Raw genomic sequence first — 19,877 nt, 5'->3', positions numbered from 1 at the left:
AGTCCATTCTCTAGTGGGTCTGTGTCTTTATTCCCATCTTACCCCTAGGTTCTTCATGACATTTTTTTTCTTAGATTCCATATATATGTGTTAGCATACGGTATTTGTCTTTCTCTTTCTGACTTACTTCACTCTGTATGACAGACTCTAGGTCCATCCACCTCACTACAAATAGCTCAATTTCGTTTCTTTTTATGGCTGAGTAATATTCCATTGTATAAATGTGCCACATCTTCTTTATCCATTCATCCGATGATGGACACTTAGGTTGTTTCCATCTCCTGGCTATTGTAAATAGAGCTGCAATGAACATTTTGGTACATGACTCTTTTTGAATTATGGTTTTCTCAGGGTATATGCCCAGTAGTGGGATTGCTGGGTCATATGGTAGTTCTATTTGTAGTTTTTTAAGGAACCTCCATACTGTTCTCCATAGTGGCTGTACCAATTCACATCACCAGCAGTGCAAGAGTGTTCCCTTTTCTCCACACCCTATCCAGCATTTATTGTTTCTAGATTTTTTGATGATGGCCATTCTGACTGGTGTGAGATGATATCTCATTGTAGTTTTGATTTGCATTTCTCTAATGATTAATGATGTTGAGCATTCTTTCATGTGTTTGTTGACAATCTGTATATCTTCTTTGGAGAAGTGTCTATTTAGGTCTTCTGCCCATTTTTGGATTGGATTGTTTGTTTTTTTGTTATTGAGCTGCATGAGCTGCTTGTAAATTTTGGAGATTAATCCTTTGCCAGTTGCTTCATTTGCAAATATTTTCTCCCATTCTGAGGGTTGTCTTTTGGTCTTGTTTATTGTTTCCTTTGCTGTGCAAAAGCTTTTAAGTTTCATTAGGTCCCATTTGTTTATTTTTGTTTTTATTTCCATTACTCTAGGAGGTGGGTCAAAAAGGATCTTGCTGGGATTTATGTCATAAGTGTTCTGCCTATGTTTTCCTCTAAGAGTTTGATAGTGTCTGGCCTTACATTTAGGTCTTTAATCCATTTTGAGCTTATTTTTGTGTATGGTGTTAGGGAGTGTTCTAATCTCATACTTTTACATGTACCTGCCCAGTTTTCCCAGCACCACTTATTGAAGAGGGTGTCCTTTCTCCACTGTACTTTCCTGCCTCCTTTATCAAAGATAAGGTGACCATATGTGTGTGAGTTTATCTCTGGGCTTTCTGTCCTGTTCCATTGATCTATATTTAGCACAGACAATTTTAAATACTACTTTTCTTTTAACTGCAAAAATCCTTTTTTCTGCTTTTGCCCAGCCGTCTTATATATGTCATAATTTTTTACTAAACGATTATTTGCTCCTTTTCTTTAACTCAGTAAGACCATTTAGAGAATTTATTTGATGAAATATTGAGGGGTCTAATTGTTTAATGGGCAGAAATTAGTCCCTGCAAGAGTACTTTAAAAACTGGCAAATACCTGGCATAATTACAAATTCTTTAGAAGAATCTATTTCTGTACAATAGGTTAATTGGTTATGAATAAACAGCAATGGCTGCAGTTTAGACCCAGCTTCTAATTTCAGTTTCATCCGTGCTTTTTTTTAACAAATATAAGTGGCTAACTGTGATCAAATTAGTCCTCTTGAAGGAATGATTGGCTACTTATCCTTGATTTTCAAGATTTAAGTGGTCTAATGCACCTACAATTAGCTTCCCACTAGCATACTGCCTTCTGATCTAGAGTTACCTCCCTAAGTTGTCAAAGCCTTGTCTCACAATGGGAACTCTTTAGCCAGATGACCAGTGTACAGTTTAGATCATGATGATTTCTTTGGAAGAATCAAGACAATTCTTAAGAAAATCGAAGCCAAAACAGATAGATTTGCCTAAAGGGGAAAATTGGTTTGGGGCTGGTTGATCCAGACGATTGCCTCAATTCTGGACTTTGCATTTCATTTATGTGATTTTACATAGTGCTTACTCCTCTTTCCCTTTTTAATTTTAGTGGTGCAATCTATGCATTGACCTGGTGGCATTTACCAGTGAAATATTCAAAGGAGCAGTTTTCCAGTCACTGGATGGAATTATTGTCTCAGCTAACTGTAAGCTACGGAAGATCTTCACTTTAAAATGCAGGCCTCAAGACACTGCTGATAAAGATGGTATGTTCAAGCTGCTATCAAGATTTTTTAGTTCTTCAGTTTTTAAAAAATTAGACATGCCTTTGAACAGTAAGAGTACATGGTAGTGGTTTTTGAAAATTTATCTTACTCTATTTAATTGTGGAAAGAACACTTAACATGAGATCTATTTCAACAAATTTTAAAGTATACAATATGTTATTGTTGACTGTAAGTACAATGTTGTACAGCAGATCTCTAGAGCTTATTCATCTTGACTGAAATTATATTACTATATTAATTTTCTAATGATCATGTTAAAATAGAAAGATGGTTGAGTTATTCCTCATATTATTTCTAAAGAAACTGGAAATAATACATTAATTACTCATTAAACAATTAATAATTATACTCTGTAGGAAACTGAGCCATCTAGAATTCATAAAGCAGCACAAACTCTCCTGCTAAGATAGTTTTAAACAACTGAAAGTATTGAGAAACTACCGATGCTTCTTTTTGATTTTCGTCTGGGATTATTTTTAACAAAATCAATTCTAGAAGCCCAGGAAACAGGACTGCACATAAGATGGCAAAGGTGATTTCTTAGAAGTTTGCATGTAGACTTTAGATTTGTGCTCCATCTGGATGAGTGCCTATGAAATCCTTCTGTGTTTCATTCTGTGGAACAGGATACTGTAAATTTCATTTGATAATAAAACACAGCAATGCATTTACAGTTCCACAAAAAGATCATAAGCCAGGAAGTATGGCCACTCATATACCACTTAAAGGCTATACAAGAAAGTGAAAGATTTCATTTAAAAAAAAATGGCACCCAGCGAATGAAACCTCAAAATTTATAGAAATATAGGTGAATTCTACATCAGATCATAAGAGGTAAATCATAACCTAATTAATACTTTTCATAAATGTAAGGAAAAAGGTGAATCAAAAATTGGCAGATTAGGGCTTCCCTGGTGGCGCAGTGGTTGAGAGTCCGCCTGCCGCTGCTGGGGATGCGGGTTCGTGCCCCGGTCCGGGAAGATCCCACATGCCGCGGAGCGGCTGGGCCCGTGAGTCGTGGCCGCTGAGCCTGTGCATCCGGAGCCTGTGCTCCGCAACAGGAGAGGCCACAACAGTGAGAGGCCCGCGTACTGCAAAAAAAAGGAAAAAAAAAAATTGGCAGATTAAATACATGTTTTTATCTCTGATTCTCCCTTAAGCTGCAATAAAATTATAACATATAAATCCACCAGGATGAAGAGGAGATAACAACAGATAAAAATGTTCATAAATTCTGTAAGATTGAGGAGTGACAACTGACTTAAAAGAGCAGAGAAAGCTGAAACTTTTAGGTTTTCAGAGAGATTTACCAGTAAGATTCATAATATAGAACCGAACCTCAGGGAGGATAAAGAATTGGCTGTCCTAGGAGAGGGTTCAATATGATGGCATAGGAAGATACTGAACTCACCTCCTTCCACAGACACAAGAAATCTACAACTACATATGGAATAATTGTCTCAGAAAGGACCTGAAAACTGGATGAATAGAGTCTCCACAACAAAGGGTTAAAGGACAGCAGCAAGACAGGTAGGAGAGGCAGAGATAAGTCTGCGCAAGGGAAAAAAACCACACCCCAGCCACAGAAATCCACAAGTGGGACCGATCACAAGGTTATGGATCTTTTCCCTGAGGAGAAGGATATTTGAGCTTCACATCAGGCACCCCAGCCGCTAGGTCCTACACAGGAGAGACAAGACCTCAAAACACCTGGCTTTGAAAACCAATGGGGAATATGTCCAGGAAAACTATAGAACTGCAGGGATCAGAAACCCACTCTTAAAGGGCTCACATGCAGACCCACCAGACCCAAAAACCAGTTGACCCACAGGACACAAACACCAATTGAAAAGCACATGGATCATAGGTGAAGGGGTCCTACTTACTAATCTCGAAGCGTCTGCTGGAGAGGAAGGAACCAGTTGGGACACTCTCCCAGGACTGAAACACTCCCAGGAAAACCCACGTCCCCTGCATTGGCAGGCAGACTCTCAACCAATGCGCCCCCAGGGAAGCCCTAATCTGCCAATTTTTGATTCACTTTGCAATCTTGGGCTAGTTTGTAATGTCAGCGCTGGCAAGCACCATTTTGGAATTCTCCCTCTAATCTATTATGCCAGTGGGCCCACCCTGCTGGGAACCCTACCCTTAGGGCTGTGCCTTGGCTGGGCACTGCAGCCAGTCTAGGGACCAGCCCCACCCACCAGTGTACCACTGCAACTCCAAAACTAGAAGGCACACACAGCCCACATAGGGAGGCAGCCATTGAATGCTTGGCTCTGGTGGCCAAGCAGGATTGTGCTTCTGAGACCCACAGGACATGTCCTAAATAAGACCACTCCTTCAAGACTGGGAGAGATAGCTGATTCACCTGATACATAGAAACAAACAGAGAGTAAAGCAAAATAAGGAGACAGAGGAATATGTTCCAATTGAAAGAATAAGATAAGACCTCAGAAAAAGAAATAAATGAAATAGAGATAAGAAGTCTCCTGACAAAGAGTTCAGTGATGATCATAAAGTTGCTTATCAAACTTGGAAGAAGAATGAATCAACACAGTGAGGACTTCAACAAAGAGAAAGTATAAAAAAGTACCAAAGAGAAGTAATAACTGAACTGAAAATACACTAGAGGGGTTCAGCAGCAGACTGGATGAGATAGCAGAATGAATCAGTAAGCTTAAGACAAAGCAATGAAAACCACTCAGACCGACCAGCAAAATGAGAAGAAAATTTTAAAAGTGAAGATACCTTAAGGGACCTTTGGAACAACATCAAGTGAAATAACATTTGCATTATAGGGATCCCAGAAGGAGAAGAGAGAAAGAGCCAAAACAATTATTTGAAGAAATAGTGGCTGAAAACTTCCCTAATACGAGGAAAGAAATAGACATCCAGGTCCAGGAAGCATAGAGTTCCAAATAAGATGAACCCAAAGAGACACACACACCAAGACACATTATAATTAAAATAGTAAAAGTTAAGGGTAAAGAGAGAATCCTAAAAGCAGCAAGAGAAAAACAACTCGTTACATACTAAAGCCCACAAGGCTCTTAGCAGATTTTTTAGCATAAACTGTACAGGCCAGAAGAGAGTGGCTTGGCATGTTCAAAGTGCTAAAAAGAAAAAAAGTCCAACCGAGAAGTCTTAGCAAGGTTATCATTCAGAATTGAAGGAGAGAGTAAGAGTTTCCAAGATAAACAAAAGCTAAAGGAATTCATCAACACTAAGCCAGCCCTACAATAAATATCAAAGGGACTCCTTTAAGCTGAATAAAAAATAGCACTAATTAATAATAAGAAAATGTATGAAAGTGAAAGTCTCACTAAGAAAAGGTAGATATATAATAAAGGTAGTTGATCAATCACTTATAAAGCAAGCATGAAGATTAAAGGACCAAAATAGTAAAATTATGATCATTAGTTAAGGGAAGCATACAAAAAGATGTCATAAAAGTACAAAACATGGGGCTTCCCTGGTGTCGCAGTGGTTGTGAGTCCGCCTGCCAATGCAGGGGACACAGGTTCGTGCCCCAGTCCGGGAGGATCCCACATGCCGCGGAGCGGCTGGGCCCGTGAGCCACGGCTGCTGAGCCTGCGCGTCTGGAGCCTGTGCTCCGCAACGGGAGAGGCCACAACAGTGAGAGGCCTGCGTACCGCAAAAAAAAAAAAAAAAAAAAAAAGTACAAAACATGGGGAGGGGTAGTAAAAAGATAAAGCTGTGGAATGTGTTCAAAATTAAGTTGCCACCAACTTAAAACTGGCTACAGTTTACATAGGATGCTGTATGTGAACCTCACAGTAACCACACACACAAAAACTTTATAGCAAATACACAAAAGAAAATGAGAAATGAATCTAAACATAGCACTAAAGAAAACCTTTGAGACACAAAGGAAGAGAGAAAGAAGAAGAAGGAAACAGAGAGGAACTACAAGAAGAGCCATCTTCTCAATAAACACAGAAAAAGCATTTGATAAAATTCAACATTTATTTATGATAAAGACTCTCAACAAAGTGGGTATGGAGGAAACTACCTCAACATAATAAAGACCATGTATGACAAGCCCACACCTAACATCACACTCAACAGTGAAAAGATGTAATCTTTTCCTCTAAGATTAAGAACAAGACAAGGATGCCCACTCTCACCACTTTTATTCAACATAGTATTGGAAGTCCTATCAAGACCAGTTAGGCAAGGAAAAGAAATAAATGGCATCCAGATTGGAAAGGAATAAGTTAAACTGTCACTATTTGCAGAAGACATGCTATGATATATAGAAAACCCTAGGGGCTCCCCTGGTGGCGCAGTGGTTGAGAGTCCGCCTGCCAATGCAGGGGACACGGGTTTGTGCCCCGGTCTGGGAAGATCCCACATGCCGCGGAGCAGCTGGACCCGTGAGCCATGGCCGCTGAGCCTGCGCGTCCAGAGCCTGTGTTCCACAACGGGAGAGGCCACAGCAGTGAGAGGCCTGCGTACCGCAAAAAAAAAAAAAAAAAAGAAAACCCTAAAGACTTCTCCGGAAAAAAATGGTGGAATAAATTTAGTAAAGTCACAAGAAACAAAATCAATATACAGAAATTTGTGGCATTTCTATACACTAATAATGATCTGTCAGAAAGAGAAATTAAGGAAACAGTCCCTTTTTACAGTTGCATCAAAAGGAATAAAACACCTACTAATAAATTTAACCAAGGAGGTAAAATATCTGAATACTAAAAACTATAAGACACTGATGAAAGAAATTAGAGAAGACACAAATAAATGGAAAGATATTCTGTGTTCATGGATTAGAAGAATTAATATTGTTAAAAAGTTCATACTACCCAAAGCAATCTGAAGATTCAGTGCAATCCTTATCAGAATTTCAATAGCATATTTCACAGAACTAGACCAAATAATTCTAAAATTTGTATGGAACCACGGGAGATTTCAAATAGCCAGGACAATCTTGAGAAAGAAGAACAAAGCTGGAGGTATCATGCTTCTTGATTTCAAGCTCGACTACAAAGCTCTAGTAATCAAAACAGTATGGTACTACCATAAGAACAGATACACAGATCAATGAAGCAGAATTGAGAGCCCAGAAATAAACCCACACATATGTGGACAATTAATTTACAACAAAGGAGCAAAGAACATACAGTGGAGAAAGGATAGTCTCTTCAGTGAATGGTGCTAGGAAAACTGGATAGCCACATGCAAAATGTAAGTAGACCAGTATTTTACACCATACATTAAAGTTAACTCAAATGGATTAAAGACTTGAATGTAAGACTTGAATCCGTAAAATTCCCAGAAGAAAACATAGTAACCTCATTGACATTGTTCTTAGTGATGTTTTTGTGGAACTGACTCCAAAGGCAAGGGAAACAAAAGCAAAAATAAACAAATGGAACTACATCAAGCTAACGAGCTTCTGCACAGCAAAGGAAATCATCATCGAAATAAAAGGCACCCTACTGAACAGAAGGAGTTATTTGCAAATCATATATCCAGTAAGTGGTTAATATCCAAAATACATAAAGAATACAGGCAAGGGACTTCCCTGGTGTTGCAGTGGTTAAGAATCCACCTGCCAGTGCAGGGGACACAGGTTCGATCCCTGGTCCAGGAAGATCCCACATGCCGTGGAGCATCTAAGCCTGTGTGCCACAGTACTGAGCCTGTGCTCTGGAGCCCACAGCCACAACTACTGAGCCCACACACCCTAGAGTCCGTGTGCCACAACTACTGAGCCTGCATGCTGCAATTACTGAGGCCTGCATGCCTAGAGCCTATGCTCTGCAACAAGAGAAGCCACCACAAGGAAGAGCCCGCACAGCACAATGAAGAAACAACACAGCCAAAAAAAAAAAAAAAAAAGAATACAGACAACAACAACAAACCTGATTAAAAAATGGGCAGAGGGTCTGAATAAACATTTTTCCAAAGAAGACATACAGATGGCCAACAGGCACATGAAAAGATGTTCAGCATCACTAATTATTAGGGAAATGCAAATCAAAGCAACAATGAGATATCACCTCAGATCTCTAAGATTGACTGTTATCAAAAAGACAAGAAATAACAAATGCTGGAAAGGATGTGGAGAAAAAGGAACCCTCATACCCTGTTGGTGGGACTGTAAATCAGTGAAGCCACTATGGAGAACAGCATGGAGAGTCCTCAGATAATTAAGAAGAGAACTACCATATAATCCAGATATTTCACTTCTGGGTACTTATCTGAAGAAAACAAAAACGTTAAGATGTATGCACCCCTATGTTCATTGCAGCATTATTTACAATAACCAAGATATGGAAACAGCCTAAGTGTCTATTGATGGATGAATAAATAAAGATGTTGTGGTATATAAACACAGTGGAATTCTACTCAGCCACAAAAAAGAACAAAATCCTGCCACTTGCAACAACTGGATGAACCTTGAAGGTATTATGCTAAGTGAAATAAGTCAGATGGAGAAAGACAAATACTGTATGATTTCACTTATATGGGGAATCTAAAAAAACAAAACAAATGAGCAAACAAAATAAAACAAAAATAAACTCCTAGTTACAGAGATCAGATTGGTAATTACCAGAAGGGAAGAGTTTGGGGGAGTGGGCAAAATGGGTGAAGGGGGTCAACTCTGTGGTGAAGGGGGTAACTAGACTTGTGGTAGTGATCACTTTATAGTGTATACAGATGTCAAATTATAATGCGGTACCCTTGAAACATATCTTTTTTTTTAAATAAACTGTAACAATATTAACACAGCTATCATGTTAAAAAAAAAAAAAAAGAACTGTCAGCCCTAGGTACTGCTATAGGCAGGGATAAAGGGTATGGCTAAAAACAGGTAGATTGGTTAGAATTCTGTATCGGTTGCTATAGGACCCCAAATCCCCTCTCCAACTCCATATAACCGTGCAACAGGACCTTTATCCTCCAGAGACGCTAAAGTAGAGTGCCTGAACTCAGGTACATCGAATATATGGTAGATAGACACCAAAACTAATAGGAAGAAGTAAATAGATAAGTTAGGAATAAATACATGTTTTTCTCAGAGTTAAGAAAATATATTGCATCTATAAAATAATAATTTTTCCTACTTTACTCCAGTAAACATTTTATTGAAGTATATTATATTATAAACTTTTATATACATATAGAAACATTTATAAATTGTAGGCATACAGCATGAGGAATTACCATAAAGTGAGCACATTTGTTAACCACCACCCAGATCAAGAAATAGAACATTATAAGCAGCCTAGAAGCCCTCTTTATGTCCCATCCCAATCATAGTCATCTTCCTTCTTCTGAGAGGTAACTCTATCCTTACCTCTAACACCACATATTAATTTTACCTATTTTTGAACTTTATATAAATGGAATCATATGGTACATACTCTTCCATAAATACGTTCTTCCCAGTACACATAGAGATTCATTTATGTTGGTGCTGATCTTCAGTACTGTATAGTATGCCATTGAATGTATATTCCACAATTAATTTTTCCATTTTAGGCTATTTCCAGTAGTGCTGCTTGAATCATTCTACATTTCTCTTGGAGCATCTATGTAGGCATTTCTTTAGCTATTTAGTAAGGAGCTGAATGAATACATACTTTAACATTCTTAATTTCAGTTATTATTTTTTTGATTCTAGAATTTTATTACATTCTTTTTTATAATTTCCATTCCTCAACTGAAATCCTTTATTTTGTTATCTAATTCCTGAAATATATTAATCGGAGTTATTTTTAAAGGCCATGGCTCATAATTCCAATACGTGACTCTCCTGTGGGTCTGTTTCTATTGCCTGTTTTAGTCTTGGTGTTGTCTCCCGGTATGCCTGGTAAGTTTCAAGTGAACGCTGCACACTTGAAATCAAAAACTATAGAGTTATTTTTAGACTTTGTATTGTATTGTCTTCCTCTGGAGATGTAAAACCAAAAATATAAAATAAAAAGGAAGACGTTCAAAAAACTGAAAATAGGATGGAAATGTTAAGAATATTAGAAGTTAGTACAAGAGGTTAACCATCAGAGTAATAGAATTCCAAGATGAGAGACTAGAGAAAACAGAAATGTTGAAATATAAGATTTCCCAAAATTGAAGGCCAGATATTTTCAGTACACATAACTCATCAAAAAAAAGACTCACTATTGTGTAATTTCAGAACAGGAGGGAAAAAAAAAAAAGATCCTTTAAGCTTCCAGGATTTTTTTAAATACATACAGTGGTTATATACAAAGGGTTACAAATAAGAATGATGTCTGACTTTATACAGCAATCTTAAATGGTAGAAGACCTTGAAACTATGTCTTCAGAAGCCAAAGGGAAATTATTTAGAAAAATTATTATTTAGAATTCTACACCCATCCAGTCTACCAATTAAATGAGTATAGAATGAAGATATTAGCAGACATGCAAGGTCTCAAAAATTTATTTACATCCTTTCTCAGAAAAGATCCAGAAGACATTCTCCACAAAAATTAAGGAATAAATCAAGAAAAAGGCATATAGGGGACACTATAAGAAACAGAAGATTTCATCCAATAGAAAAGCAAAGCAAATTTTCAGAATTATGGTTAAAGGAATTCAAGGCACGACACTTATAAAACACATCTAGAGAACAGTCAGTCCGTATTTTCCCAGAAAAAAATGGAGCTTCCAAGAGGAAAGTCTTCAGGAAAAGAATGTATCTGATAGAGTATGGTGTGTTTGAACAAAATCAATTGTGATTTTACAGTGCTGATGGGGAGTTTGGGAAGAATTAATGTTAGGAATGTAGCAAAACCCATGACAAAACAAAACAGTGATCAACTACAAGGGGAAAAAAATGCACAAGAAAAGATATGTAATCATAGTATATCATGTGGCTAAGATATGCACAACATTTTTTTTAACATCTTTATTGGAGTATAATTGCTTTACAATGGTGTGTTAGTTTCTGCTGTATAACAAAGTGAATCAGCTATACGTATACATATATCTCCATATCTCCTCCCTCTTGCATATCCCTCCCACCCTCCCTATCCCACCCCTCTAGGTCACAAGCACCAAGCTGATCTCCCTGTGCTATGCAGCTGCTTCCCACTAGCTATCCCTTTTACACTTGGTAGTGTATATATGTCCGTGCTACTCTCTCACTTTGTCCCAGCTTACCCTTCCCCCTCCCCGTGTCCTCAAGTCCACATTCTACGCCTGCATCTTTATTCCTGTCCTGCCCTGAGGTTCTTCAGAACCTTTTTTTTTTTTTTTAGATTCCATATGTATGTGTTAGCATACGGTATTTGTTTTCCTCTTTCTGACTTACTTCACTCTGTATGACAGGCTCTAGGTCCACCCACCTCACTACAAATAACTCAATTTCGTTCCTTTTTATGGATGAGTAATATTCCATTGTATATATGTGCCACATTTTCTTTATCTATTCATCTGTCGATGGACACTTAGGTTGCTTCCATGTCAAAAAGACAACCCTCAGAATGGGAGAAAATATTTGCAAACAAAGCAATTTATAAAGGATTAATCTCCAAAATATACAAGCAGCTCATGCAGCTCAATATCAAAAAAACAAACAACCCAATCCAAAAATGGGCAGAAGACCTAAATAGACATTTCTCCAAAGAAGATATACAGATTGCCAACAAACACATGAAAGGATGCTCCACATAACTACTCATTAGAGAAATGCAAATCAGAACTACAATGAGGTATCACCTCACACCAGTCAGAATGGCCATCATCAAAAAATCCACAACACTTTTTTAAACAGATTTATTTTTTGTAGAATTTTTAGATTCACAGCAAAATTGAGTGGAAAGGACAGAGGGTTTCCACATGCTCCTTGTTCCCACGCGTGCAGTCTCCCCATCTATGACCACCCATACCAGAGTGGTACAATCCTTACACTTGAACCTACACTGACACATCATTGTCACCCAATGTCCATAGTTTATATTAGGGTTCACTCAGTGTTGTACATTCTGTGGGTTTTGACAAATGAATAATGACATGTATCCACAATTATAGCATCATACAGAATAGTTTCATTGCCCTAAAAGTCTTCTGTGCTCTACCTGTTCATCCTTCCCTCCCCATTAGTGCCTGGCAACCATTGATCTTTGTACTGTCTCCATAGTTTTGGCTTTTCCAGAATGTCACATAGTTGGAATCAAGTAGCATGTAGCTTTCAGAATGACTTTTTCACTTAGTAATACGCATTTAAGGTTCCTGCGTGTCTTTTCATAGTTTTATAGCCCATTTCATTTTAGTGCTGAATAATATTCCATTGTCTGGATGTACCACAGTTTACTTATCCATTCATCTCCTGAAGGATATATTGGTTGCTTCCACATTTTGGCAATTATAAATAAAACTGCTATAAACATTCTTGTGTAGGTTTTCAGTATGGACATAAATTTTCAACTCATTTGGGTCAATACCAAGGAGCACGTTGCTGGTTCATATGTTAAGAGTATGTTTAGTTTTGTAAGAAACTGACAAACTGTCTTCCAAAGCAGCTATAACATTTTGTATTCCACCAGAAATGAATGAGAGTCCCTGTTGTTCCACATCCTTGCCCACATTTGGTGTTGTCAGTGTTTTGGATTACTGCCACTCTAAGATGTACAATGGCACGATTTTTTTACACAGTCTTAATAATTAAAACACTGAATAATAACTTATCCCCAAATTATGTAAAATCATGTTTGGGGTATGTGGGGAAGAAAGAGAGGAGAGGAGGTATTATAGTGGTTTAATAATGCTGAATTTTCTTTTTCCAAAATAGGAAATCAGAGATATCATCTAAAACTATTAAGTGCAGAAATGGCAATATAAAGCTACCATTTATAAATACGGAAGTAAATACCGGAAGATTTAGCACATATAAATGAAAGGCTTGGAAATAGTTGCCTCTGCATTGCAGGACTGGTGGATGTGTGAGGTGGGAGGGCAGCAGTTAGGGCATGATGGTATGATTTTTTTTTCTCATAATTTTATAGTACTACTTGAATTTTTTTTAATAAATTTATTTATTTATTTTTGGCTGCATTGGGTCTTCGTTGCTGCGCACGGGCTTTTCTCTAGTTGTGGAGAGTGGGGGCTACTCTTCGTTGCGGTACGTGGGCTTCTCATTGCAGTGGCTTCTCTTGTTGCGGAGCACGGGCTCTAGGTGCGCCGGCTTCAGTAGTTGTGGCACACGGGCCCAGTAGTTGTGGCTCGCGGGCTCTAGAGCACAGGCTCAGTAGTTGTGGCGCACAGGCTTAGTTGCTTCATGGCATGTGGAATCTTCCCGGACCAGGGCTCGGACCCATGTCCCCTGCATAGGCAGGCAGATTCTTAACCACTGCACCACCAGGGAAGTCCCGTACTACCTGAATTTTTGAACAATATATGTGTATTTTGTTTGATAAGTAGATTTTAAGTGAATGGATAATTTATAATTATTTCCAAAGAACAAGAACTGGCGTAATTTCTTTCATGTTTTCAGAAGGCCTGAAAAGAAGCCTTATGAATGTGGCATCTCAGATCACCTGAAAGGCTCTGAACAGACTTGGGGAAGTATGCTGTGCTTCAGGGTACTGTGGAGTATAACCCCATTTAGCTGCCAGTATTTAACCTTGTACAAATACTGACCCTATCTCTGTGCTTCAGTTTCCTCATTAGTAAAATGAGGATAATAATTGTTCCCTTGTTAGATAAATACTATTATTATAGTCTCAGTGAAAGTATAATGTATGTAAATCAAGTACATCTTGGAGAAATTAAATTGATATTGTAGAGCCTAAAGATTTCGATTAATATTTCCACAGTCTATTGCTTTGATCATGTACTAAGTTTGTGGTTTTGTTTGAGTTTTGAATATCTCTGTGCTTTGTTTGCTCAATAATTACTATAAGGTTGTGGTAAAGATACAACCAAATACAAAATATATATGAAAAGACATAAACTATAATATAGTGTGTAGATGCTAAACATTTGTCTGCCTTCTACACATCAGGCACTGGGATGAGCACAGCCCCTGCTTCAAGGAGCTCAGGGTCTCACAGGGAAACTTACATGTATGTGTAATTTATAGTACCTGGTGGAAGTTTGTCTAATGGGCTTGACAGACAGTGAGGGAAGAGGCTGGAGCATTGACCATTTACTGGAGAGAGCCACTTGGTGGGGCGCTTGGATTTCACAGATCTGTCAGGTTAAGAAAAACTTGAGTACTAGCATAGTGATGACACCTTTTGAATTTGCCAAATCAGTGCGTTAAAACAAGCAAACAAATAAGAAAAGCTACAGTTATTCTGATTGTTTCACTAAATGCAAGGACATTTACACATACACACGTGAGAAGTTCTAAATTTCAGAATAAAGTCTCACATTTTCACCACAGACCAGTGAATATGACTTTGTGGTTCAGTATCTATCTATATCCCAGTGTCTGGTCTATAGTTACCTAGAGAAATAAACTTTCCAAGCTGCCTGCTAAAATAAAAACAAAAATTTTCCAAGTTATGAAAGTGGACAATGAGAAGATAAAGCATTTCAGGCAGAAGAAAGAGCATATATGTATAAAGGCCTGGCATTATGAAACGATCCGATGTGTTCAAGGAACGGGGAGTTCAGTATGGTACATGGCAGAGGTGGGGGGTATGGTATAATATAGTATTGCATTATTAGGCTTCATACTTTGGGTGACATAAAAATGTAGAACAGGCTCCTGTCCTCAGAGTTCACTGTATAATTATAGACAATAGAAAAGTTAACAATATAAGAGTTCATTCTGAAGACAGATAAAAAAGGACAAAGGATTACACAGTATGGGGCAAACTGAGTGTCCGTGGTCAAGGAGGTTGGCAGCAGAAGTAATAATCGTGATGATGATGATGATAGAAGCAGTGGCTGTTATAAACACTTTACATATATGAAGTTAGATTAGATTAATATTTATAACAACTCTACAAGATGGATAGTACTACTATCCCCATTTTATAGATAGGGAAACTGAGGCACAGAGAAGTCAGGATATGTGCCCAGTGTCACATAACTGCTAAGTAGTAGAGACAGGATTTAAACCCTGGCAGTCGGACTCCAGAATTTATACTCCTAATTACTACAGAGCACTGCCTCTCACGGAAGGATAGAAAAGAGGGGAAATTTTAAAAGGAAATATACAAGAGATGTCATGTAATAAGAATTCGAGGATTTGGTAAGTGGCTGTGTTGAGGGTATCTGTATTACAATAAGTGATGAATGTCCCTTTATCTTTCTTACTGAAAGAGAGGGGTCATTCTATTCTGCAGAAACAGATTACTCAGTCATAGTGTTGAGACTTTTATCCAAGGAAACTTTTTTTATGTGTTTCTTACATTCCATTCTCAGGTTCAGTTTTAAAATATTATATTAACTGTGTACTTAAGCTCAGTACTGTGTGGTCCTTGGCTTATTTAAACTGCTACCATTTCACTCTAGGACTTCTCAAACTCACCTAAGCTAGGAAATGTTGCCTAATTCCCTTGCTGTTCTCTGTTACACAGTGGGATATAATAGAAAGTGAGTTATTGGAACCTAAAATGGCAATTAACCAGTTTTTTAGTTGCCCAGAGGAATGACTTATGTTGGACAAGTAGTAAAGCATGCTGATTCAATTTAGTTTATTACTTTTATGGTTCCCAAGGGGACATAGACTGGCATTTGCATGACTGAATTATTGATTAACTTGTATCATTCTGCATTTTTTAAAAAACACACTATATGTGTAGATAGATAAGAGAAAGACAAAGGAGAGAAAAGAGAACAGATGAGAGAAAAGAACAAGTAATGATCCATTAAGCATGAACTTATGCTATGCCAATGACAGTTTTACACATCTCCTGACTCCCCAGTCTCCCCAGTTCATTGTTCTCTCTAAAAGATCAGGACTGGGGAGTATGTGTTCTGTGTTTAGAAATGCAAGAAGAGAAGAATTAAAACTATGATTTAAGACTGAGAGTACTTTGAGGGCATAGACTAGATCTCCACTGTTTTTTTTGGGGGGGGGGAGATCTCCACATTTTTATCTCTAGCACATGAGCTGGCACCAGTAACCTGTCATAAATGTTTGATGAATTAATGAAGTAAGGGCTAGCTAATTGTTTGTTCAATTATCCATTCATTTACTGTCTCTATACAGTAAACCTTTATTGGGTGTCTAGCAATGTGAAGAAAACCATCTGTTCAGAGGCCACAGAAAAAATTAGAAATGCTGATGTCTTGCCTTGATAGACTGATTGATCAGGAAAGGGCCCTAGAGATATCTAATCCAATGTCTTAATTATACAGATAAGGAAAACAAGGCCCATGGAAATGAGGCATCTTGTGCCAAGGGTACAGAAGGCGGAACTCGACACCAAGCCTCTGACTGTCCTTTTCTCAGTGCTACACAAGTTTACCTTCCACAATAAGTGCAATGATTTAGTGTTTTTAATCATTAACATTCTTGAGTTTTTTTCCCACCTCTTTTCCTCACCTCCAGGTCAGGTTAGTGCACATCGTATCCGAATCTTGTCAGTTTAAGGCTACATTCCCACTCCTTCCCAAAGAGGAGCTGAACTCAAAATACCCTTGCCTAGCAAACCACTCCAGGGGGAGTAAAGGGGATAAGATCTCAGCATAGCAGAGGTGCCCAGCAGCCAACAGTAGATCCCACAGAAATGGGTCATGAATATCTGTATATCAAGACTCAATTATTCTGATTAAAATACATATTTTATAATTAAGTATTATAAATATTATTTATAATAAAACATTATTTCTCAAAACTTCTAAGGATAACAATTTCATTTACAGTACCATCCAAATAATTAAATACCTAGGAATAAATTTAATCAAGGGCATAAGGACTTGTACACTGAAAACTATGAAACATTGTTAAAACAAATTAAAGAAGACCTACCTAAATGGAAAGACATCACACATTCATGCATTGGAAGACATGATATTGTTAAGATTTTCAATATTACCTAAAAAGATCTAGAGATTAAATTCAATCTCTGTCAACATTTCAATGGCCTTTTTTGCAGAAATGGAAAAACTAATCCTCAAATTCATATGGCATTGCAAGAGGACCTGAATACCCAAAAATCCTTGAAAAAGAAGAACAAAGTTGGAGGAGTCATACTTCTCAATTTCAAAACTTACCTCAGTGTTACAGAAATCAAAGGAGTTTGCTGTTAGGACTGACATATAGACCAATGGAGCAGAGTTAAGTCCAGAAATAAATTTATACATCTGATTTTGACAAGGATGCCAAGAGCGTTCAATGGGGAGAGAATAGTCTCTTCAACAAACAGTTCAGGGACAGTTACATATCCACGTCCAAAAGAATGAAGTTGGAACCCTACTTCACACAATATATAAATATTGACTCAGAATGGATCAGTGACCTAAATGTAAGAGGTTAAACCATTAAAGTCTTGGGAAAAAATAGAGATAAATCTTCATGACCTTGGTTTTGGCAATAGATTCTTAGATATGATACCAAAAGCATAGCAACAGGGCTTCCCTGGTGGCGCAGTGGTTGAGAGTCTGCCTGCCGATGCAAGGGACACGGGTTCGTGCCCCAGTCCGGGAGGATCCCACATGCCGCGGAGCGGCTGGGCCCGTGAGCCATGGCCGCTGAGCCTGCGCGTCCGGAGCCTGTGCTCCGCAATGGGAGAGGCCACAACAGTGACAGGCCCACGTAACGCAAAAAAAAAAAAGCATACCAACAAAATTTTCAAAATAGATATCTTATACTTTATCAAAATTAAAAACTTTGTATATCAAATGACATTATCAAGAAAGTGAAAAGACAGCCTACAGAATGGGAGAAAATATTTGTAAATCATGTATCTGATAGAATATATATTCTGGTTCTTAAATAGAGTGTACATATATATTCTGATGTATTCTAGTATCTGGAATATATAACACAACAACAAAATGACAACCCAATTTTTTAACATGGTCAAAAGACTTAAATATATCTCCAAAAGAGATATACAAAAGAAGATAATACAAATGTCAGGCAACAAACATAAATGCTAAACATCATTGGTCATTAGGGAAATACAAATTAAAACCACGGTGAGTTACCACTTTACACCCACTAAGATGGCTATAATTTTTTTAATGGAAAGTAAGTGTTAGCAAGTGTGGAGAGAAATTGGAACCTTCATACATTGCTGATGGGAATGCAGAATTGTTGTCCCAGTGTGGAAAACATTTTGGCAGTTCCTTAAAAAGTTAAACACAGAATTGCCATATAACCCTGCAATTCCACTCCTAAGTATATACCCCACAAAATGGAAAGCAGATACATGTACATGCATGTTTATAACCGCATTATCTATGATAGCCAAAATGTGGAAACAGACCACATGTCCATCCGTGGATGAATGGTTTAACAAAATTTGGTAAGTACTATTCACACAGACACATATTGTTTGATTCCATTTATATGAAATATCCAGAATAGATAAATCTATAGAGACAAGATTGTAGATTTGTGGCTGCCACGGACTGGGGGCCAGAGAGAATGGGGAGATACACGTTAATGGGTAAGTACATTGTGAGTATACTATATGCCACTGAGTCTTTTATCTTAAAATGCTTAATTTTAGGTTAAAATGAATTTCTCCTCATTTTTTCTAAAAAAGCTTCAATGGAATGATTCATTCAAGATAGCCAAGTTTTTGTGTAGTTCCTTTATTTTATTATTAAAAACAAAACAAAAACACACATACTAAGATGTGGTGGTTTTGTCACCATTGGAATGAAATAATTTACATAAGTATTTGTCTATTATTAATAGTAAACATTTATATAGCACTTGCTGTGTACCAGGCACTATTCTTATCCTCTTGTATACATTAAGCTCATTTAATCGTCACAGCAACCATATGAGGAAAGTGTTATTTTTATATCCATGTTTCACAGATAAGGAGAGCAGGGCACAGCAAGGTAAATTACAATGCTAGGATCATACAAACACTTGGTAGAGCCAGAATGTGAACCCAGGATGCCTTGCTCCAGAATCTGTGCTTTTAACCACAATCATATACTGCTTCTTAAAAATCTTTCCACATTTATACAGTAAACTCCATAAAGCAGGGATTTAAATCCATGTCAGGCCCAGAGAAAATCTGATAGTTGTATGGTAAGTGAATGAATGAACAAGCAAAAAATGAACCAACTTTGTACCAAAATTGTTATAGATTAAATGTGTCCCCCTAGAATTTATATGTGCCCTAATAAAAGAGATCCCAGAAAGCTCCCTCTCCCTTTCCACCATGTGAGGTTTTAGCAGGAAGCCATCTAAGAACCAGGAATAGGACCCTCATCAGACATCAGACCTGCTGGTGCCTTGATCTTGGGCTTCTCAGCCCCTAGAACTATAAGAAATAAATTTATTATTTATAAGCCACTCAGTCTGCAGTATTCTGTTATAGCAGCCCAAACAAAAACAAATATCCTGGCAGTTAGAAACTTTTATGTTTTCTGCTTGGCTCTCACTGGTGTTTCAGAGAGGGGAGATTTGATATAAGTAAGGCACTGTGCCAGGCACTGCAGATAGGTAAGATGAATATAGTTGAGTCCAGAATCAGTGAACTATACAAAATTGGTACTTACTTAAACTGCAATGAATTATGAGTAGCCTTAAGTGGAAATAGGTCTATAAATCTCACTATTTTATAAGGCATTTCCCCCCAGTAAAATGGGG

The 19,877-nt window shown here is 37.7% G+C and overlaps 1 protein-coding gene across 17 annotated transcripts in view; it reads left to right on the top strand.

The window, feature by feature from the left end:
- The window catches only part of CFAP20DC (CFAP20 domain containing), a 291,535-nt gene that overhangs the window by 116,825 nt on the left and 154,833 nt on the right, over positions 1 to 19,877 (top strand). For all 17 annotated transcript variants that reach the window (XM_073811274.1, XM_073811284.1, XM_073811278.1 and 14 more), the window contains one exon: positions 1,966 to 2,122. In XM_073811274.1, coding sequence (XP_073667375.1) covers positions 1,966 to 2,122 — 157 coding nt within the window. The remainder of the gene's footprint in view (positions 1 to 1,965; positions 2,123 to 19,877) is intronic.

This window comes from Tursiops truncatus, chromosome 10 (genome assembly GCF_011762595.2).
Source record: "Tursiops truncatus isolate mTurTru1 chromosome 10, mTurTru1.mat.Y, whole genome shotgun sequence".
Taxonomy (NCBI): domain Eukaryota; kingdom Metazoa; phylum Chordata; class Mammalia; order Artiodactyla; family Delphinidae; genus Tursiops; species Tursiops truncatus.
Note: the sequence above shows the minus strand (reverse complement) of the source record. Positions and strands in the feature narration are given on the sequence as shown.